The 23,209-nt window shown below is 54.3% G+C and overlaps 1 protein-coding gene across 3 annotated transcripts; it reads left to right on the forward strand.

Moving 5' to 3' along the window:
* Positions 1-435: 435 nt before the first annotated feature.
* On the forward strand, positions 436-19,789 carry IGDCC3 (immunoglobulin superfamily DCC subclass member 3). 3 transcript variants are annotated; one of them, XM_033189740.1, is made up of 13 exons: positions 436-651; positions 11,025-11,169; positions 11,561-11,691; positions 12,086-12,223; positions 13,539-13,697; positions 14,860-15,025; positions 15,306-15,553; positions 15,752-15,916; positions 16,221-16,412; positions 16,565-16,669; positions 17,098-17,236; positions 17,365-17,572; positions 17,815-19,789. In XM_033189740.1, exons 2-13 carry the CDS (start codon positions 11,027-11,029, stop codon positions 18,037-18,039), a joined length of 2,019 nt encoding a protein of 672 aa, XP_033045631.1. In that variant the 5' UTR covers positions 436-651; positions 11,025-11,026; the 3' UTR covers positions 18,040-19,789. The 3 variants fall into 3 exon arrangements, with proteins under 3 accessions (XP_033045631.1, XP_033045630.1, XP_033045629.1); XM_033189739.1 differs by lacking the exon at positions 436-651 and having other exon boundaries at positions 10,222-11,169; positions 17,818-19,789; XM_033189738.1 differs by lacking the exon at positions 436-651 and having other exon boundaries at positions 10,223-11,169.
* The last annotated feature ends 3,420 nt before the right edge of the window (positions 19,790-23,209 follow it).

Consider the following 23,209-nt stretch of genomic DNA (forward strand, 5'->3'; position numbering starts at 1 on the left):
GTTACCTAACTTAGAAGGGCTAGTAATGCCTACCTCTCAGAGTTATACAGATGGAAGTAATATCTAACCTTTGCCCATTGATGGCCTTTGCAGGTCTTTGTTTTTCAGAACCATATTACTGTGACAGTGACCTTCCTGGCTCTGATGCTTTCATCCTTCTGATGTTTGTTTTTTCTTTTCTTTCCTTTTTCTTTCTTTCTTTTCTTATTTATTTTGTATTTGTGTGTGTGCGCGTGTGTGTGTGCGTGTGTGTGTGTGTGAGACAGGGTCTCACTCTGTTACCTGGGCAGGGGCGCAGTCACAGCTCACTGCAGCCTCAACCTATTGGACTCAAGCGATTCTTCTGCCTCAGCCTCCTGAGTAGCTGGGACTATAGGCACTCACCACCATGCCTGGCTAATTTGTGTATTTTTTGTAGAGACAGGATTTCACCATGTTGCCCAAGGTGATCTCAAACTCCTGGGCTCAAGCGATCTGCCCACCTCGGCCTCCCAAAGTTCTGGGGATTACAGGCGTGAGCCACTGCACCTGGCCATCATCCTTCTGATGTTTCTTAGGAGCTTAGGTGTGCACATCTAAGGACGGATTTGTGGGATGGAGAGAGTTTGCTCCTGGGGTGCCAGAACGTCCTGTCTGAGACATTAGCATTCAGTAAGTATCTGTTGAATGAACGTTTACAGTTGACTCAGTGGGTCTGCTGTGTAAATAGAACAGATGACTATATTTCCCAAACCAAAACCAGGACACGTCCTGACTCATTGCCTGATATGTAGGATGAAAACAGGGCAAAATACTTGAAACTGGGACTGCTTTTGAAAACCTGGCCGTGAGGTTGGTGGGGTGGTCACATGGAGCAGGAGATGCTTTTCTCCCTTTCCCTCCTCCCTCATTGTGAGAGGCTACCATGAAATGCAGGGCAGTGCACCCCCTAGTCCCTGGGCTGTCTAAGGCAGGCGCCCTGCCTGCATCCCACAGCACACACCCCCAGGCACACTTCACACCCTCCACTGAGGGAGGAGTTGCTCATGGCTTGATCTGGAGGAAGAACTGGAGCCTCCAAATTATGGGGCTGAGTAATTAAAAGCAGGGCTTTAAGCGGTTTTATTCCCCTTGGCTTGTAAAAGTCTAGCCTAGAGGCTGCTGAGAGCCCTTTTGCCTCCCCTGCAGCCACGCCTTTGGCCTTGCAGTCCATTTCACCCAGTCCGCCAGCCAGGGGACCAACAGCTAGATGTGGGGACATTCCCAAAGCGGAATCCAACCTCCCACTGCCCCCCACCTCTCCTTCATCCAGGCCCCTGTTTGTCAGAGGTGGCTGAGAGGGGAGAGATGTGGATTTATGGCTGCTGACTTGAAAGACAAAGTTGCCTTTTGTGTTAGAATTGGGTGTGGGGGAGTGGTGAGCTGGTGGTAACAAGGGAGGGAGGAGGGAGGGGCTGGGGTTCAGGGACCCAAGGCAGGGGGTGAAGGACATGAGAAGGCCAAGAAGGCAGACAAAGGCATCCAGAGGCTCCTCAGAGCAGGGTCACTAGGCAAAGTCCCAGATGGGTCAGTCACCCCCAGCGAAGCCACCACAGTCCCCTGAGGCTATTTGTAAATGCCAGACACCCGTCTTCCCATACCCACTCCCACCCACTCCAACACCCAGATGCCACACAGCCTTCCCCTTTCTCAGAACATACTCTTTGGGTTCAGAGCCTTCATTCAACTCTCAGACGCTCCTTTAGAAGCCCAGGGAAGTAAGTCACGCTGCCTCCACCCCAGATGATCACAGCCAGTCAGTGTGGGGGTTCTTCTCTAGCAGAACCAAAGTCAGGGGCTAAGTGGGGACCCGAATGATGGGTACATGGGACAGAGGGTTGGGAAGGGTGAGCCTGGGCCAGAGAACCCTGCTGACAAGACCACTACCCCACCAGGGACCCTGAGCAAGTGGCCAGCCTCTCCCAGATTCAGGGTTCTCTCCACCACCTTTCTCCTCATAGACTTTTAGAGATGGGACATTTGCAGGTGCCTTGAGGAGTTTAAAGAGCATTTGACATGGCTGGCCTCCTTGCCCTCCAGGAGCCGTCTTGCCCCAGCTGTGCCCCACTAGCACACTTCCTGGTGGCTCCGGTGGGTCTGTGTGGAGGCCAGAGTAGCCATCGGGTGCCTGAGTTCAGCAGGTGTTTTAACTATACCTCGGAGAGCCACATCCAACCCCCGGAATGAGCCTGGCCAATAAAGGGCTGGGTTTATAGGCTTCATAAACGTTTTACTAGAGAAATCAAGGCCTCAATTACCCAGTGGCCTCTTCCAACTGACAGCTTGTCTATTGGGACCCCTGTGAAGCCCCCAGGCAGAAGTAAGGTAGAAGAGGCTCTGGTTTATACCCTGCTGCTCGCCCCTCTCCATATCCTGCTCCCACACCATTCAGGCCTTGCAAATCCAGTTTTTACTCCCTTCTCCAGACAGCTTGAGCTCCATCACACACTCTCCGAGCCTCATCCCCTCTGAGGAAAGAGGCTGCCCTTTAAAGGGAGAAGAGAGCCACCACCATTTCTTCCTGACCCCCCGCCCTGCTCTTCCACAACCTCTCAGTTCCCTTTTAACTCAAGATTATACCATCTTCCCTCAAGAATAGATAGCCAGCCAGTATTTGCTCTGTGCCAAGGCCTGCGCTAAGCAGTTTACGAACATAGCTCATTGAATCCCCCTATTGCAGTGGCTCTAGCGACGTGAGCTGTGATCTTCCCTGTTTTATAAGTGAGACAACAGAGATTTCCAGAGATTCTGTCACTTGCCCAAGATCTCACAGCTCATAATGGTGGTGCTGAGATTTGAACTCAGTTCTGTACGATTCCAGAACCTTTACCATTAATCTCCTCCCTGTACCACTACCTCAAACAGTTCTGAGCCCAAGAGGTCGAGGTGAACCTGGGTGATAGAGCAAGACCCTGTCTCAAAAGAAAGAAAAAGGCCGGGCGCGGTGGCTCAAGCCTGTAATCCCAGCACTTTGGGAGGCCGAGACGGGCGGATCACGAGGTCAGGAGATCGAGACCATCCTGGCTAACACGGTGAAACCCTGTCTCTACTAAAAAGTACAAAAAACTAGGCCGGGCGCGGTGGCTCAAGCCTGTAATCCCAGCACTTTGGGAGGCCGAGACGGGCGGATCACGAGGTCAGGAGATCGAGACCATCCTGGCTAATACGGTGAAACCCTGTCTCTACTTAAAAATACAAAAAACTAGCCGGGCGACGAGGCGGGCGCCTGTAGTCCCAGCTACTCGGAGGCTGAGGCAGGAGAATGGCATAAACCCGGGAGGCGGAGCTTGCAGTGAGCTGAGATCCGGCCACTGCACTCCAGCCTGGGTGGCAGAGCAAGACTCCGTCTCAAAAAAAAAAAAAAAAAACTAGCCGGGCGAGGTGGCGGGCGCCTGTAGTCCCAGCTACTCGGAGGCTGAGGCAGGAGAATGGCCTAAACCCGGGAGGCGGAGCTTGCAGTGAGCCGAGATCCGGCCACTGCACTCCAGTCCGGGCGACAGAGCGAGACTCCGTCTCAAAAAAAAAAAAAAAAAGAAAGAAAAAAAACACACACAAAAGTAAAAACAGTTTTTAGCAAGTATTTCCTCACTGGGAATGGAAATCTTTCCATGTGAGGCCTTCCTTGCCCTGCAGCGTGACAGCCTTAGCATGGGATCCGGTGTGGGCCTCGTCATCAGCCTCTGAGTCCACGTGTCTAAGAGGGGAGGGTGCGGGCAGGGGCAAGGCTGGCCAGTGATGAGGATGGAGAGGAGGGGTGCTCTCTGGTGGGACAGCCAGAGAGACCATGAGCAGGAGAGAAGGCAGTAGGGGAGGCAGGGGAGTCCACGTCCTTGCCTCGGGTCTGGACCAGTGCACTATCTGATAGACTTCTCTGTGATGACTGAAGCTCTCTATTGGTGCTGACCCATAGTGTAGCCAGTAACCACTTGTGGCTGCTGAGCACTTGAAATGGAGATAGTGAGAGGAAGGAACTACATTTTTTAATTGTATGTCATTCTAAGTTTTGTTTTTTTTTTTTTTTTGAGACGGAGTCTTGCTCTGTCGCCCAGGCTGGAGTGCAGTGGCCGGATCTCAGTTCACTGCAAGCTCCGCCTCCCTGGTTTACGCCATTCTCCGGCCTCAGCCTCCCGAGTAGCTGGGACTACAGGCGCCACCACCTCGCCCGGCTAGTTTTTTGTATTTTAAGTAGAGACGGGGTTTCACCGTGTAGCCAGGATGGTCTCGATCTCCTGACCTCGTGATCCGCCCGTCTCGGCCTCCCAAAGTGCTGGGATTACAGGCTTGAGCCACCGCGCCCGGCCGTTTTTTTTTTTTTTTTTTTTTTTTGAGACGGAGTGTCGCTCTTGTTGCCCAGGCGCTACCTCGGCTCAGGGCAACCTCCGCCTCCTGGGTTCAAGCGATTCTCCTGCCTCAGCCTCCTGAGTAGCTGGGATTACAGGCATGTGCCACCACACCTGGCTAATTTTGTATTTTCAGTAGAGATGGGGTTTCTCCATGTTGGTCAGGCTAGTCTTGAACTCCCAATCTCATGTGAACTACCCACCTTGGCCTCCCAAAATGCTGGGATTACAGGCATGAGCCACCGCAACTGGCTGTAATTCTAATTTAAAGGGCCACATGTGAGGCTGGGCATGGTGGCTCATGCCTGTTAATCCCAGCACTTTGGGAGGCCCAGATGGGAGGATCACTTGAGGCCAGGAGTTCAAGACTAGCCTGGCCAACAGGGCAAAACCCCATCTCTACTAAATACAAAAAATTATCCAGGCGTGCTAGCAGGTGCCTGTAACCTCAGCTACTTGGCTGAGGCATGAGAATCGCTTGAACCTGGGAGGTGGAAGTTGCAGTGAGCTGAGATCGCACCACTGTACTCCAGCCCGGGTGACAGAACAAGACCCTGTCTCAAAAAATAAATAAATGACCACATGTGGCTTGTAGCTACGACATTGGACAGCACAGACATGGGATGTTGATGATTGAAACTTACTCAAAGTCCTCTGATGATGTAAGGCCCTGTGGACTATGAATTTGACTGCTCTAGGTACCTCATATATGTAGAATTATGCAGTATCTTTTTGTGACTGGCTTATCTCACCTAGCATAGTGTCCTCCTCAAGGTTCATCCCTGTTGTAGCATGTGTCAGGATTTCCTCCTTTTTAAGGCTGAATAATATTCCACTCTATGGATACAGCATATCTTGTTTATCCATCTGTCAATAGACACAAGTTTCTTTCACCTTTTAGCTGTTGTGAATAATGCTGCTATAGACACTATCAAATATCTCTTTGAGACCCTGCTTTCAGTTCTTTGGGGTATATACCCAGAAGTGGGATTGCTGGATCACATGCTAATTCTTTTTTTTTTTTTTTTTTTTTTTTTTTTTTTTTTTTTTTTTGAGACGGAGTCTCGCTCTGTCACCCGGGCTGGAGTGCAGTGGCCGGATCTCAGCTCACTGCAAACTCCGCCTCCGGGTTTACGCCATTCTCCTGCCTCAGCCTCCCGAATAGCTGGGACTACAGGCCCGCTACCTCGCCGGCTAGTTTTTTGTATTTTTTAGTAGAGACGGGGTTTCACCGTGTTAGCCAGGATGGTCTCGATCTCCTGACCTCGTGATCCGCCCGTCTCGGCCTCCCAAAGTGCTGGGATTACAGGCTTGAGCCACCGCGCCCGGCCTCACATGCTAATTCTATTTTTAATTTTTGGAGGAGTTATCATACTGTGTTCCACAGCAGCGGCACCGTTTTACGTCCCAACCAACAGTGCACAAGGGTTTTGATTTCTCCACATCCTCATCAATAGTTGCTATTTTCTGTATTTTTGATAGTACGCATCCCATTGTAGTTTTGATCTGCATTTCCCTAAGATTAGGGTCTTTTCTCTCTCTCTTTTTTTAATACTAGGTCTTCAAAATCCAATGTGTATTTGATACTTACAGCCCATCTCAATTTGGACTGGCCACATTTCAAGTGCTGAATAGCTGGCCACTATATTGGAAAATGTGGGCCGGGCGTGGTGGCTCATGCCTGTAATCCCAGCACTTTGGGAGACTGAGGCAGGTGGATTACTTGAGGTCAGGAGTTCGAGACCAGCCTGGCCAACATGGCAAAACCCTGTCTCTACTAAAATTACAAAAATTAGCCGGGCATGGTGGTACACGCCTGTAGTCCCAGCTACTCGGGAGGCTGAGGCAGGAGAATTCCTTGAACCCAGGAGGCAGAGGTTGCAGTGAGCTGAAATCACACCACTGCACTGCAGCCTGGGTGATAGAGTGAATCTCTATCTCAAAAAAGAGAAAATATGGTTCTAAAGGGAAAAGTTGGGGGCAGTGGGTAGAAGTGTATGGGATTCAGGCATGTGTCTGGAGTAAGCAAAAACATGATAATCATCCCACCTGTCTGAGGAGGGGCTAGACATCCAGAAGGCTGCGTGTCCCTGGTCTTTGGCAGGGATGGATACAAGGAGGGAACAGGCCTTGGTGGCCTTCAGAAGAGTCTGTGGTTCACAACTGCCCCTCTTGAATGGCTGTATGAGGTGGGGACAGCCGGCACCTCAGAGCCCCAGGGCCCCTCGCTTTTGCAAAGGTTATGTTTTGGACTCTGCATCCAAACATGCCCCCAGATTTTTTTACCATCACACACCGGATAGGAGTCTGGCTATGGCCAAAGGGTAGGGGACCTGAGCTTCCTTCCCAGCACTCTACCTCGACCCTTTGCTGCCCCCCACCTCCCCCTGCAGCCTGTCTAATCAGATCCAGGCCTGACCTCACCAGAGGTCCTGGACCAGGAAGAGAGTCCCCCTCCCCTCCCTGAGCGGCCCCAGATCTGGCTCTCAGGAGGCCCCTCCCCTTGGGTGATTTATAGAGGTGTCCAGGAACTGTTTCCTGCCTGTGTTCTGTTCCCTTCCACTCCTGTGAATTGCTAAGCTCACTTTCTGCCCTCTGTCTCTCCCCACAACCTGGTCGCACCTCTGGTGGGGGCAGGGCGGGGCTGGGAGATTCCTTCCCAGATCGCTGTAGACAAAGGTGCCTTCTTCCTTTCTCCCCACCTACTGCCAAGCAGGACTTTGTCCTTCCTGTCGCTTTCTCTGGCCCTCACACCTGGAAGACCATTGCCCATTACCCCCCAAAACTGTCCCCACCAGGCCAACAGATATCCACAGGAGTGTAAAGCATCAAGAGCCAAAGTGACAGCACCACTGTCAGGTGCACCAGCCACAGACACAATACCACCAGCACCAGACATAAATACTCAGTGCTAACACACTAGCTGGTCTGTACTGTCATCAGCAACGCAGTGGCCTGCAGGGTGACTCGTTCAGATCTCAGGGTGGCCTGAGGTCCGGCCTTCAGCCCCACTTCCTCAGGTTTGCCCAGGGACCCTCTCCCTAGAGAGACATAATGAGGGACAGTCCACCCGGCTCTGTGGCTTCCTGGCACAAGCCGGGGCATAAACACACTTGTGAATCAAACATGTTCCGCCCTGAGGGGGCTGAAGTGGCCCCAACATCCCTTTTCCTCAAACTTCCTAAAGAAAAAAATTCTGTGCCAGCCTGGGCAACATAGGGAGACCCTGTCTCTATAAGAAATACAAAAATTGGCCAGGTGCAGTAGCTCATGCCTGAAATCCCAGCACTTTGGGAGGCCAAGGCAGGCGGATCACAAGGTCAGGAGTTTGAGACCAGCCTGACTAACATGGTGAAAGCCCGTCTCTACTAAAAATACAAAAATTAGCTGGACATGATGGTGTGCACCTGTAGTACCAGCTACTCGGGAGGCCGAGGCAGGAGAGTCGCTTGAGCCTGGGAGGCGGAGTTTGCGGTGAGCCGAGATCATGCCATTGAACTCCAACCCGGGCGACAGAGCAAGATTCCATCTCAAAAAGAAAAAAAAATTTTTTTAATTAGCTGGGCATGGTGGTATGCACCTGTGGTCCCAGCTCCTCAGGAGGCTGAGGTGGGAGGATTACCTGAGCCTGGGAGGTCAAGGCTGCAGTGAGCTAGGATCACACCATTGCACATCAGCTTGGGTGACAGTGTGCGATCCTGTCTCAAAAGGAAAAAAAAGAAAAAATACTGTTGCTTATGAACCAGATGTACATGGAAGATTTTAGGAGACTCTAGCTAAGCTGAGTTTGCTGGCCCAGAGATTGTGAATCCTGTTCATGAAGACAGATGGGGAGGCAGGACTGGAGGAGCCCTGAAGAGTGGCTCATCCACTCCCTTCATTTGTGGCTGAGAGGACGCTGCCTGCCCAGGGTCTCACAGAAATCTTGGGACGCCTAAGGAATATGCAGGACTGACCAAAAAGCTGAGAGAGGGTATAAGGAAGGGAGGGAAGGAGGAGCCTCAGATGAAGAGGACCACACCCTCCTCTTGCACCTGCCCTTCCTGGACCACACCTGTGCAGCCAGCTGGACTCCCAGGGGTGGGGGTGAAGAGCCTTCCCTAGAGCTCATTACCCTTCCTCCACACAGTGAGAAGAAGCTAGTCCAACATGCAGTCCACTCTGCGGTCACCTGGCTTTGGAGAGTGAGAAACTTGTTGCAGAACTAAGGGACATCCCAGCAGAGAGCCTAGGCCTCAGTTTCCCCTTCCTAAAATAAAGAGATTAGCTGCAGATTCATGGTTTTCAATTACTCTTAAAGGCAAAACTACCCTTCAAATTAAATGTTTAGCAGAACTGTAACCAAGTAAAGCTGATGGAGAGGTACAGCAAGGTGCTGCTCTGATGGATGGGAAATGTGAGCAGGAGGTGGACTTAACTGCATCTAGGCGGCCCCAGGGGACCCGTAGGAGTCAGTTGCACTGTACACAGTGAAGGATATCAGACTGGCTCCATATCTGTGACCCTTCCAGCTCTAGCGCCATGTCCAGCTGTGTTGTGGCTGCTTAGTGCTGGGGGGAGGAGGAGGGAGCCAGGCAGTGGAAGCCAGACTTTCTCCATCCCTAGCACCCTGATAAGAAGAAGCCCTTTCCCTTGTATATTTCCTCAGGCCAGCTTCTAGCAGTGGGTGCCTCCAGGGAGCCCAGAATGGGACTAGAAGCACAAAAGGATTCGTTTCTTAATGAGGAGGCATCTGTAGTCAGCAGAGCCATTAGTCCCCACCCCAGGTCCCTGGGGGACTGCGAGCTCCTCTCCAGCTGGAGTGAGGAGGAGGCAGGCAGCTCCCCATCTTCGAAGGAGCAGGGCCTGGGGGACGTAGACAGCTGACCCGGGAGCCTGGCTGCCCTCTCCACTCCCTGGGCTCATGGCACCCCGTTGCCTTCCTGAAGGTGGAGGGCTAGAGGCAGTAGAGAGGCTCCAGCAGCACCTCGGCCCCCCTCCCCCAAGACCCTGGGCTGACCTCCCTTGGCCAAACACAGTCTTTGGCCTGAGACCAGGAAGGCCGACCTCCCAGTGCTCCCTGGGGATCCTCTCACCAAGCCTGATGGGAGCACCAGCTGGGACACTTACCCCCCACCTCCCACCCCCAGGGCCCCAAGGTACTGTTTATAAGGGCTGTACCTACGTGGGGATGTGTGTGATTGATTACCTGCACCAAACCAGAGGTACACACCCGCCACAGCAGTGGATGGATTCCTGTCCAGACGCGGACACTCAGACCACATACACGGAGACACAGCCCTGCACACATGTACAAAGAGGCGCACATACCCATCAGCCACACTCCCAGGAGGCCCTCAAAGACGAGGAAGCAGGGCGGGGGATTTTTTATGCATGTTTATATTTAATGAACCACATGCAAATGAGATGGAGAACACGCCACAAAGGAGCCAGCCCCCAGAGACTCTGGGTGGAAGGGCACAAAGGCTTGCCTTTTGGGCCACCCTGGAGGCCAGATCAGGCTGGTCGATTGAGGGGGCCTGAGATGGGGCATGGGGGCCACGGGGAGGGTGGCCTGCCCACACCAGGGAGCCAGGAGCAGAAGCCAGGATGAACTCCAGTGTCCCTGCTGCTGTGGGGGAGGGCTTCCTCTGGGAGGGGAGCAACTGTCCCAGTTGATGGAGTGCCTGAGACGAGGGGCTGCCTGCCTGGACAGATGGTGTACCGCCTTCCCGCACTTGAAGCAAAGTGGATTTTAATGAAATCGCAGCCCTGGTGCTGAAGCTGGGAACCCGAGTGGGAGGGGCTCCTTCCCCAGGCATTACAAGGTGGGGTCTGGGCATGGGTGGAAACGGGGGTGGGCAGGAACACTTAACCAGCCTGTCACTGGGAGGGGAGGGTGCACCACAGCCCCTCTGCACTGATGATCTCTGCAGACCAGAGTTCAAGCGGTTAGTTCAGATCCCCAAAAGGTGGGGAGGGGTCCCTGAATATTTATGACACATTGAAATGTAGATTGGTAGGTCTGACAGTCTTCTGAGAGGCTTGTCACCTTGGATGGATGCAACACCCTCTTGGGGTGCATCGAGAGACTGCAGATGAACTGGGGGGTGGGAGGAGTAGGAGGAGGAGAAGGGACCAAAAAAAAGCTCCCGGGCCTGGTAACCAGGGTCTGATGACCAGTGTCCTTGCTGGGCAACATTGGACCAATTGCTTCCCTTCTCTGAGCCTCAGCTTCCAATTCTATAAAATGTGAAGCACTGAGGATCTGAGCCCTTGCCTGCCTTAGGGAGAGTTTATGAAAATGCATCTGAAAGCTGAAAAAGTGGGGTGTGGGGCTTTGTCTGATTGGCCTTCATGGGTCAGTTTTGGGGGACCAAGGTCTCCAAGGGAAGTCTGAACAGCCCAGGATTTCCTTATTAGAGGTTTGTTATCCAGAAGTTTGTCCAGACTTTTTACAAAGTATCCCAGCCCAGCCTATACCACCTGTTAGGGGAGATGTTTCCTAGCTATTGGAGGCTGGAGTAAGTGCTGATGGGCCCCCCAAGCTATTGCTCTCGCAGGAAAACTCCTGCCCCTTGATGGAGTGGGCTCCAGGTCTCCGTGCCTGTGACTCCACTGCAGCCCATTCTCCCCTCCCCTCTGCCCTCAGCAGCGCGCCGCAATCATACACTTCTCTTCCCCCAGCCATGTCGGACTTCCACGTGCATCCCCAGGCCACTGTGGGTGAGGAGGGTGGCGTGGCCCGCTTCCAGTGCCAAATCCATGGGCTTCCCAAACCTCTGATCACGTGGGAGAAGAACAGAGTCCCAATTGACACGGACAATGAGAGGTGAGTCACGTGTGGGAAAGACAGAGGGAGGACAAAGAGTTGGCCAGTGACTCTGGCCTTAGAGAAGGACTGCCCGCGGCTCTGGGAGCTGCAGTTGGTGCCCACAGGTGCCTGAGACAGTGGTGTTTCTGCAACCGCAGTTTAGACTGCGTATCCACATGATTTGCTGGGCCCAGATTCTAGGCGCATGGATGTGTCTGAGGATCGTGTGTGATCGTTGTCAAGGCTGGAATTGAGGGTATATCCACCTTCGAAAGTCCCAGTGTGAGTCTGATGATGTTGGGACGGTGCAGTGCTTGGGGCCTGGGCTGTGTCTTGGATGCCCAGAGTCTTTGTGGCTGATTATATCAATGGCTGTGCTGGTGGCCAACTGTGTCCCTCCCCTCAACAGGTACACATTGCTGCCCAAGGGGGTCCTGCAGATCACAGGACTTCGAGCTGAGGACAGTGGCATTTTCCACTGCGTGGCCTCAAACATCGCCAGTATCCGGATCAGCCACGGGGCCAGGCTCACCGTGTCAGGTGAGGGTCCTTCGGCCCTTTCCCCCAACCTTAGATCAACCCGCTTCAACTGGCCTCTGCAGCCTTCTCGGCCACGTGCGTGCAGAGTGCCGGGCTCTGTGCTGCCTGGCGTGGGGGTGCACAGGAATCTGAGGCTGGATCTCTGGCTCATTTCCCCCTGGGAATCCCATCCTATGCTGATGTCCAGGACTCCCCCATTGCTGGCAGTCCTGCAGGGCCAGCAGGAGAGGGACGGATGTCCAGAATGTCCTGGTCCGCTGGTATCTCTCTACCCACAGGACCTGGTTTCTGGGCTGGTGTTTGTTTCCCACCCGCTGTGTCCTGGGCTGTGGGTGGGGTGAAGAAGCAGGAAAGTACCCAGCTGAGGTGAGGAAATGTGGCATCTTCCTCCCAGGCTCGGGCTCTGGGGCCTACAAGGAGCCGGCCATCCTCGTGGGGCCTGAGAACCTCACCTTGACGGTGCACCAGACCGCGGTGCTTGAGTGTGTCGCCACCGGCAACCCGCGCCCCATTGTGTCCTGGAGCCGCCTGGGTGAGCCTCATCCCCACAGCCCCTGCCCCTCCCAGCCTGTCCCACCCCCTGGAAGGGCCAGTCTCAAACTCCTCACCCAGCTCCCGGGGAATTTGGAATCCTGTTTGTTCTCCGTGGGGGTCCATTCTATCCCTGTGATCTGGGAAGAGGGTAAGTTTCCCTGTCTTGGAAGGACCAGGGAGGCCCCCTTGTCCACCCTATTCTCCCTCCCCCTGCAGGGATGGCTTAGCTCCCTGGGTTACCTTGTCCAATCCTGGCAGTCCTCCCCTCACCCTGGCCTTGGGGACCCCAGCACCCTTCAGCAGCCCTCAGCACCCCAGAATCTGTCCCCTCCTGCTAATTCCTGTCCTCTATACCCTGGCCGTGTTCATCAGCTGTACAGTCCCAAGCCCCTCAAAATCCCAGCCAGTTGTTAGATCCTCACTGTGGGCCCCCCAATCTCTAGCCTGGCCCCCTAAGTCCCCCAGCCTAAATCCCCAGGCAGCTGAAGGAGAGAAATGAAAGGGTGCAGATGGGCCCACATTGTCTGAGCGGAAAGGTCACTCGGGAAGGAAACTCTGGAGGGGGTGGGGTGGGGCCGCATTCACAGGGAGACTGTGCCACATTGTAGCAGCTGAGTGATGGGGAGGGAGGGGGCAGCAGGCAGGATAATGGAGTAGATTTCACCACTTCAGGGCCTGAATGGGGAGCTGTCTCCTTGTATTCTGACTGTGCTAATCTGATCCTGGTGGGGGTGGGGGAAGGGCTCGGGTCCCTGGGAGAGACTGGGAAGAGTGGCCTCACCATTAGGAGGAACCTCTAGGCACTCCAGGGACCATCTGGTCCAACATTTCCCAAAGCATGATCTGTCAAGCGGGAAGGAATGGCCTATTGGTCTAATAAGTTTGGGAAACAGAGTTAACTGGGTCCCACCTGTACCAGGTCACAGGTGTACTGTGATGTGACTTACCATCCGGGCATAGAATGGATATGTGACCGTGGATCCAGAGAGATAAACCAGGCTTGGAAACATCAATCTAATCCAGACTCCTTACTTTACAGACTGTGAAACAGAAGGGAAGGGCCTTGCAGGTGGCCCGTGAGTCAGTGGTGATGCTAGGTTCAGGACAGGGCGTCCGCTGCTAGGCGCGAGGGTTCTGTGCTGCACTCTGCTGCCTTTTCCATGTTAAGGTGCCTGGGAGGGAAGGGGCAGAGTCAAAGACTGAGGGTCCTTGGAAGACGGGAGGAAGGGCAAGCCCTCTGGAAGTTTCCTTTACTTTCCTTCTTACACATCTATATCTGACCCTCAGCCATCCCCCCTCCCCTTCCTCTCCAGATGGTCGCCCTATTGGGGTGGAGGGCATCCAGGTGCTGGGCACGGGAAACCTCATCATCTCAGACGTGACGGTCCAGCACTCCGGCGTCTACGTCTGTGCAGCCAACAGACCTGGCACCCGGGTGAGGAGAACAGCACAGGGCCGGCTGGTGGTACAAGGTATGGATCAGCCAACCCTGGGGAGGAGGGCAGGGATCTCCGCACAGTCCCTTCCTCCTGGCCTAGGCCCAACCCCAGGGCCCTGTCTCACCCCAGTCTCCTGGACTCGCCCTTGCCCTGCCCCTCACCCCTCACCGGCCCCCAGGCCAGGCCAAAGGCGGTGCGTTCTCCCTTCCAATGCTTGTGTTGGGAATGGATGGACCGTCTTGGTCATGCAGCAGCCCCTGCATGCCCTCTGGGGGCCGTCAGCGCCCCGACACCCGGGGAGTCATTTCCACTTTCTCATCTCAGCTGGTGTCCCCACCTGTGTCGCTCACACGTGTCTCCCCACGTGCTGTTTTCATTCACACGTGTGGCACGTCCATGCTCACACCTGCCTGCCTGTGCGCTTCTGGCCTGCTTGTCATTTTCACGCTGTCGCCAGCAGCCTCACTGTGCACGCAAAGCTGCTTCCCCTTCCGCAGGGCGGGGCCCTGCCACTAACCAGGTCCTTTAGTTGGCCTCTGGCCATGGCGCTTAACTGTCCCCGTGACTGGGCTTGGATGAACATTTTCAGGGTTTTCCTGTGGTTGTTCCTTGCCGGAGATGAGGCGGGGGAAAGGGTGGGAAGTGGGAGAATTAGGAACTTAAATGCCCGTTTGTTTAGCATTCCATGTGCCATTAATCTGTCCAAATGAAAGTGATGGAGCATTTCATTTCCCGGTTTTAATAGAGGCTTGAGGCCTGAGATTGGAGGAGAGCAGAATTGAATGTGGGGGCGAGGGCGCCCCCGGTACTGAGGCTCATACATCTCCCCGTCATTACCGCTTTCTGGAGGTGCAGCCAAACCTATTAGCACATTTATTTATTTAACAATTTCCTGAACAGGGAGCTCAGCTTGATTGCTTTCGGATACAAATGTCAGTCTTTTAAATAGTCATTATAAAGGAGTCCTCTTGGGTCTGCCTGGGGCGGAGGGAAGAGGGAGGTGGGCCATCTCCTGAGCTGGGCAGGAGTAGAGGCTGGGCCCCACCTGGAGGAGTATTCAGGGGGCAGATGTGTGTTTGGAGCCCACCTCTCGCCCTGTGTATCTCTGGTCCCATCCCCTGTTCCCTTCCTCATGCCGTCACTCACAGCTGTCTCTGTTCGTACCCCCACCCCACCATCCTGACCCCACTCGCAGCCCCAGCTGAGTTTGTGCAGCATCCCCAGTCCATCTCCAGGCCAGCTGGGACCACAGCCATGTTCACCTGCCAAGCCCAGGGTGAGCCGCCGCCTCACGTCACATGGCTGAAGAATGGACAGGTGCTGGGGCCGGGAGGCCATGTCAGGCTCAAGAACAACAACAGGTACGTGTGTGGTGTGTGCTGGGGTGAGGACCTGGGAGAGCAAGGAAAGGGGGGCCTGGAGTGAGTGGCCTGAGTAGACTGTGCACCTCCTGCCAGGGAGAGCACAGAATTGGGAGTCTGGAGATTGGGTTGGAGTCCCAGTTCCACCACCAACTTGCTGGGAGATTTCACACAAGTCATTAGTCTCCTGGAAAGACTGTTTCTCCATCTCTCAAATGGGGAGATTTGGTCAACCTCCAGGGAGAAGGAGGGAACCTGAGGCTCTCTCTCTCCCCTGCAGCACACTGACCATTTCTGGAATCGGTCCTGAAGATGAAGCCATCTACCAGTGTGTGGCTGAGAATAGTGCGGGCTCATCACAGGCCAGTGCCAGGCTGACCGTACTGTGGGCTGAGGGGCTCCCTGGGCCTCCCCGCAATGTGCGGGCGGTCTCTGTGTCTTCCACTGAGGTGCGTGTGTCCTGGAGTGAGCCGCTGGCCAACACCAAGGAGATCATCGGCTACGTCCTGCACATCAGGAAGGCTGCTGGTGCGCGCGGCCAGCTCTGCTCCCCCTTCCTCTCATTCACTATTTCTCATCCCTTCCAATCCTGCACGTCCTGACCCGGTGCCTTCCTTTCCTTCTCCCCACTGTCCCCCCTGGGCACCCTGGCTGCCCTCATTTCACCAATGCTGGCAGGACTCCCCCAGTCCTTCACACTCCCCTGCCCACCCTGTGCCTCTCCAGACCCACCAGAGCTGGAGTATCAGGAAGCAGTCAGCAAGAGCACCTTTCAGCACCTGGTCAGCGACCTGGAGCCCTCCACGGCCTACAGTTTCTACATCAAGGCCTACACACCAAGGGGGGCCAGCTCAGCCTCTGTGCCCACCCTAGCCAGCACCCTGGGTGAAGGTGAGGCCTGGGTGTGGAGCACAAAACCACAGGCACTCAGGGTATCAGAGCAGAACCATCATGCACACTTGTTCAGGTTGTGCACTGTGCTGGGTGCCTGGCCCTGAGCCTGTCAGGGCTGAGTCTACTTGGAGGAAAGGGCTTCTTTTTCTAATTCATAGGAAGGTGCTGCTTTCGTAAGCACATGCTCTGGGTCAGAGGCCAGAGGGCTGTCAGGTTTTTGGGGGTCAGGGTCACAGGTGGAAAGTAGAAAAGTAGAGCTTCCACTGGGTCCTCACATCATGGCCTCTTTCTGTACGTGCAGCCCCTGCCCCACCCCCACTGTCAGTGCGGGTCCTGGGCAGCTCCTCCCTGCAGCTGCTGTGGGAGCCTTGGCCCCGGCTGGCCCAGCACGAGGGCGGCTTCAAGCTGTTTTACCGCCCAGCAAGCAAGACCTCCTTCACCGGCCCCATCCTGCTGCCTGGAACGGTCTCCTCCTACAACCTCAGCCAGCTGGGTGAGGCAGACACAACCCGGGGCCTAGTGGGCTGGGCAGGGTGCGGCGCTGAGGGCCAGGAGGTGGTGTACAGGGGTCACCTCCCTTTCCCGGCTAGGACAGAGCACGTGGTGGGGCAGGGGCAGTCACTCAGCCGCCCTGCCTTCCCCCAGACCCCACTGCAGTGTACGAGGTGAAGCTGCTTGCCTACAACCAGCATGGAGATGGCAACGCCACAGTCCGCTTTGTGTCTTTGAGGGGAGCATCTGAGAGGACAGGTGAGGGCTGGGGATGGAGTGCAGGGCTGAGTGGGTGGGAAGCAGGGAAAGTAACGGGGTGAGATAGCATGTGCCACGCTTGAGAGCACAGGCTTAGACTGCAGTTTGAAGCTTGGCCATGCACATGCTGGCTGTGTGACCTTCGTCAGGTTATTTAACCTCTCTCATCCCAGTTTTCTCTATAATACAGAGATAATAGTACCTACTTTACAAAGCTGTGGCAAGGATGAAATGGTCCATGCTATTCCTAGTATCTGGTAAAAAGAACCAAAAAGATTGGGCTGGAGTCCCGTAGGCAAAGTCAAAGGGTATTCCCACTCCCACTTGGGGGTGGGAGCAGCTGAAGGAAGAGGAGCCCCCAGAGGCTGGGTGTTTAGGAGTGCTTCAGACCTGGAGAACCAAAGCCTCCAACCCATCCCTGTCCCTAGCCTTGAGCCCACCATGTGACTGCCGGAAGGAGGAGGCCGCCAACCAGACATCCACCACAGGCATCGTCATCGGCATCCACATTGGGGTCACCTGCATCATCTTCTGTGTCCTCTTCCTCCTGTTCGGCCAAAGGGGCAGGTGGGTCCTGGGCCAGGGAGAGGGGCTGGGCTGGTGTGTGGCGGACTAGGCCTAGAGAAGATGAGTGTGGGCTCATTGCCTCTGTCTCTCGTCTCTCTCCCTCCCCTCAACTCTTGGCTCACCCCTAGGGTCCTCTTGTGTAAGGATGTGGAAAACCAGCTGTCCCCTCCTCAGGGTCCCCGGAGCCAAAGGGACCCTGGCATTCTGGCCCTAAATGGGGCGAGACGGGGAGAGCGGGGTCAGCTGGGCCGAGATGAGAAACATGTGGATATGAAGGAGCTGGAGCAGCTGTTCCCCCCGGCCGGGGCAGCAGGGCAGCCAGACCCCAGACCCACAGTGAGTGTCCATGTCTTAAACAAGCCTCCGCCTCAGGCTCTGACACTGTCACCCTCTGATCCTGCACCCCTTCACCTTGGCCACGGGCCTCAATCATTGGCCTTAGTCAAGCTGCAGGTCTTCTCTCTGTGCCCCTGAGTCAGGCAGGGAGACCTGGAGACCCTAAGCCCCAAGTGGGGTTGAGTTGGAGCCTGGCGCCCTGGCCCTTAAGCTCACACCTGTGTGACAGGCTCTTTCCCCAGCAGGATCCTGCAGCCCCTGCCCCGTGTGAGGAGACCCAGCTCTCCATGCTGCCACTTCAGGGTTGCGGCCTGATGGAGGGGAAGACAGCGGAGGCCACAGCCCCCTGCGCAGGCCTGGCGGCTGCCCCACCACCCCCAGATGGAGGCCCCGGCCTCCTCAGTGAAGGCCAGGCTGCCAGGCCTGCAGAGGCCCAGGTTACCCAGCCAGCTCACTCTGAACAGTAGCCAGTGTCTGGCAGGCTCCAGAGGGTGGCCGGAGAGGGGGCCCATTCTCAGGTCAAAAGCAAGATTTCTACTGTCATGTGGGATTTGGATGGTCCTGGGGGCTCCCCAGCATTTCTGTCCTGACTGCCTCATGGGTTGTCAAAACCCAAGGCAGCCTTGGCAGGGACCCCCACTCGCAACACCCATCAGGAGCTGGAGCAGTTCCTGCAGGAGCCCATTCCCTCCCTGGGCTGACGCCCCCTCACCACTGCCTGGCACCCACGTGACTTGGAACTGAACTAACATTTTTCTTTAAAAAGCAAAACTTAAAATCAAAAAAAACAAAAGGGAGAGAGATAGAGGAAGGTGAATTAGACTCCAAAAGATGACCCTGCTGTAGCTGGGCCCTGACACTGTCACCCTCCACCGACCTTGTTTTCTCAGGATGGATTTTTGCTGTTTTGGCTCTCAGCACCTACCTCAGCCGGAATGAATGTCCTGGGGGCAGTGGGGCAGTGGCCTCAGCCTCCTTACCCCACAGAGCCCGAATGCACTCCTACCTCAAGCCCCCTTGATGGGGAACCCCCTCTCCCTTCCCACACTGTTGTCCAGAGTAAAAAAAAAAAAAAAAAAAAAAAAAAAAAAAAGCATTTCCCCATTTCCGGGTGTGAAAAGAAAATGTCTACCTCAAGGCTCGCTGGCTCTGTGGGCTGTGTTGTCACTGGACCTGCCTCCCCACCCCTCCTGCCCACAGCCCACCTGCCTCTCCTGCAGAGGGGAGGCCAGAGGTTAGGCCACCAAGGGGAACTCTTGTGGCCTACGGAAATAGAAATGGATTGGGCAGAGAGAAAATGTGAAAGAAGCCAAAAATGAGAGGAAATTTGTTCCTTGAAGTATAAATTGTCCAAACGAGCCACCTCCCAGCACACCGCCTGTCCCCGGCTTGTCTGTCCACTCCCATTTCAGCCAGCCCATCCTTGATGGGGATGCTCATGAGGAACCTGGGCTTGGGAGGGAGGCATCACCTGGCCGCCTGCCTCCTGTCCTGCAGGCCCGGCCCCTGGAATGTACCATGTGTGGGATGGTGTGTGTGAGGGTGAGGGGGTGTGGGTGTCCCCCACAGAGGCGCCCCAGCCTCAGGCACCCAGCCAGCCTGATCCACCCCTCGACAGGGGAGCACCCACTGTCAGCAGCCACGGCCGGAAGCTATTTTTATACAAGGTGTGTTAAGGGTTGTGTTCTTGTGACTTTTTGTTTCTCTTTTCTGTTGTGTTGTTCTTTGAACTACTTAGTTAAAGAAGAAGAAAAGAAAACCAAGGAAACAAATACCTATTTTTGGTTACACTCAGAAACATTTTTTTAAATAGCAGAAGAAAAACTTTTTTTTAAAGAAAAAAAAAATAAGTGTATTCCTTAAGAATGAGATTAGACCATAAAAGTCCCTGACCCCCGACCCTCTAGGGACACCCCCACCCTGAACTTTAGTTAATTAGCTGAAGAAGATAGAATGTGTGGTGTTTTCCTAGAAAACTAGAGCTGTGTCTGTGTGGACTTGGGGAAGGGTAGTCCCTTCCCTTCTCCCAAATGATGTGTGGATGCCCAGGGCTCCACAAAACGCCAAGGCAGTGCCCCCTCTGTTCCCAAAGCAGCTTCTCTCGGGAACCTCCCTCTTTCCCTTGGGAAGGGTGGGGCTGGGGGTCACCTGGCCTGACTTGGGTTTTGTCACACTCTGCTCATTTTGACTGAATAAAAGTCCTGTTGCCAAAGTGAACCTGGAGTTTTTTGGTGGCTGTGTCAGGCCCTGGGGGAGGGGCTAGGGTGCTGGGTGGGCCAGGGCCCTCATAGGCCCAGAATCTGGGATAGTTGCAGCAGACCCCACACACCACAGACCTCTGCCACACGAGGCGCAGTTCCCGAGCCCTCACCCCTCCCTGTGAGGAAGACATGCTAGTGACCATCATCTCCATTTTATTTATTTAATGTATTTTTTTGAGACAGAGTTTTTTACTCTGTCGCCGAGGCTGGAGTGCAGTGGCACAATCTCAGCTCACCACGACCTCTGCCTCCCGGGTTCAAGTAATTCTCCTGCCTCAGCCTCCTGAGTAGCTGGGATTACAGGAGTGTGCCACCGCACCCAGCTAATTTTTGTATTTTTGGTAGAGACGAGGTTTCGCTATGTTGGCCAGGCTGGTCTCAAACTCCTGACCTCAAGCAATCCGTCCATCTCAGCCTCCCAAAGTGCTGAGATTACAGGCATGAGCCACTGTGCCTGACCGGTCATCTCCATTTTATAGTTAATGAAACCAAGAAAAAAGAGGTGAAGGAAATGTCCAAAAGCCCACACAGCCAGTTGGTCAGTCTGATCCTCACACAGGATCCGAGTTTGTATCCAGGCCAGGCCGCCAGGTTCCAGGCTCTGCATTCTGACCACCGCTCCACGCCTCCTTGGCCAGCAGCGAGGAGACTGCCTGCTCAGCCCACCAAGGTTGAGCGCTCTCCAGGTGCTGGCCAGGCCGGGCTGTGTGCTTTTCATGCACTGTCTATGAGGAAGGACTGGTTTCCTCCCGATTCTGAAGCTGAGGAAACAGGCTGTGACTGAGTGATTCTCTCCAGGGCACTCAGCCAGGACTCCGACCAGGCCTCTCTGTTCTGCCATTGTCTCTTAGTCCAGGCTCCTGAAGCCAGGTGACTGGGGCTGCTACGGCTCAGACAGGTGCGAGAGAGGCTGGGCTTAATGGCAGTTATGCTGACAAAGATCTGGAGGTCTCAGCTGGCCTCAAACTTGAGGCAGCGGCATAATGCAGCTGCTGCTGAATTTCAAAGCCTGGGTTCACACCCAGGAGGCTCGGCAGACCTGGAAAGCCAGGTTCTAAACCCAGGGGCACCTTTCGAGAGGAACATACCAGGAGAGCAGTTGGTAAATTGGGTTCCCTGGCCATGGCTGGGGTGAGGGGGAGCTCTCTGGAGGGCCTCACTCTCTCTGCCCACCCTCACCCAGACCAGCTCAGTATTTTTTCCCATATTTTTTTCTGTCTTATTACATGTTGGACTTTTTTTTTTTTTTTTTTTTGAGAGAGAGTCTCATTTTGTCACCCAGCCTGGAGTGCAGTGGCATGATGTCGGCTCACTGCAACCTCCGCCTCCCAAGTTCAAGCAATTCTCCTGCCTCAGCCTCCCAAGTAGCTGGGATATAGGCACCAGCCACCACACACAGGCCTCTTCTGGAAGTGCCTGACCAGGTGCCTTCAGATGTTCTTTTAGGATCAGAACCCTACTTTCAAGTGAAATTTCATCAAGAGTCCAACATGGGCTCGGCACAGTGGCTCACGCCTGTAATCCCAGCACTTTGGGAGGCCAAGGCAGGTGGATCACCTGAGATCAGGAGTTCAAGACCAGCCTGGCCAACATGGTGAAACCTCATCTCTACCAAAAATACAAAAATTACCCAGGCGTGGTGGTGCACGCCTGTAATCCCAGCTACTCGGGAGGCTGAGGTGGGAGAATTGCTTGAACCCGGGAGGTGGAGGTTGCAGTGAGCCGAGATTACAACACTGCACTTCAGCCTGGGCAACAGAGCAAGACTCTGTCAAAAAAAAAAAAAAAAGAATCCACCAAAGTATGATCATGCAGATATATGCAAATTGTATGCAAAACCCACGGAAATAGAGGCAGGGCCTGGCCTAACCATCACGTCTCAGCCAGGCTAGGGTAGATGACAGAGCAGGGTTCCAGTGAGGAAGGTTAGCAGAAATAGGTGTCAAAGCTGAGTGGCCTGACTGCAATCCAGGTCCTGAGATCTCAAATAGCCCAGAGGCCTCAGGCTGAAGAACCCCCTCAAATCTCACCGCCCCCCACAAACTATCTTTGAACAGAAATCTGCCGCAACCAAGGCTGCAACCTGTTCCAATCATCTAATGCTGTGCAACAAACAACCCCAAACCTTTTTTTTTTTTTTCTTTGAGACAGAGTCTTACTCTGTCACCCAGGCTGTAGTGCAGTGGCATGATTTCTGCTCATTGCAACCTCTGCCTCCCCAGTTCAAGCAATTCTCGTGCCTCAGCCTCCCAAGTAACTGGGATTACAGGCCCACGCCACCACACCAGGCTAATTTTTTGTATTTTTAGTAGATATGGACTTTTGCTATGTTGCCCAGGCTGGTCTCGAACTTCTGAGCTCAGACGATCTGCCCGCCTCGGCCTTCCAAAATGCTGGGATTACAGGCATAAGCCACCACACCCGGCTTTTTTTTTTTGACCAAGTCTCACCCTGTCGCCCAGGTTGGAGTGCAGTGGCATGATCTCCACTCATTGCAAGCTCTGCCTCCCAGGTTCACACCATTCTCCTGCCTCAGTCTCCTGAGTAGCTGGGACTACGGGCGCCCGCCACCACGCCTGGCTAATTTTTTGTATTTTTAGTAGAGACGGGGTTTCACTGTGTTAGCCAGGATGGTCTTGATCTCCTAACCTCGTGATCTGCCCACCTCGGCCTCCCAAGGTGCTGGGATTACAGGTGTGAGCTACCGTGCCCAACCTTTTTTTTTTTTTTTTTTTTAAGAGACGGGGTCTCACTCTGTTGCCCAGACTAGAGTGCAGTCAACCCTCAGTGGTTTCACATCACATTTATTTGACTTACAAGTCTGCAGTCTGGGCAGGGCTCAGGGGCAGCTGTCTCTGCTACACTCTGCATCAGCGTGGGCAGCTTGAAGCCTGGGGGCTGGGATCCTCTGAAGGCTTCCTCCCTCCTGAGTCTGGTGGCTGATGCTGGCTGTGAGCCCAGCATCTCCACGTGGCCTTTCTGTGTGGCCTGGGCTTCCTCACAGCATGGTGGCTGGGTTCCAAGGACAAGCATCCTGAGAGAGAGAGCCAGGTGGAAACTGCAACATCATTTCTACGCTGGCCCGAGTGATGCATCATCACTTCTGGTATATTCAGTTCTTTAGAACAAGTCGCTAAGGCAAGCCACATTCAGGGAATTCGAGGGGAATTAGAGTCTTCTTTTCAATGGAGGGTCAAAGAATGTATGGACTGTTTTAAAATGACCACAGGGGCAGGGAGCAGTGGCTCACCCGCTGGGGAGAATTGCTTGAGCTCAGGAGGCGGAGGTAGCAGTGAGCCAAGATCATGCCACTGCACTCCAGCTTGGACTACAGAGTGAGACTCTGCCTCAAATAAATAGGTAGATAAATAAATAA

This window comes from Trachypithecus francoisi, unplaced genomic scaffold, assembly GCF_009764315.1.
Source record: "Trachypithecus francoisi isolate TF-2019V2 unplaced genomic scaffold, Tfra_2.0 Lachesis_group3, whole genome shotgun sequence".
NCBI classification, from domain to species: Eukaryota; Metazoa; Chordata; class Mammalia; order Primates; family Cercopithecidae; genus Trachypithecus; species Trachypithecus francoisi.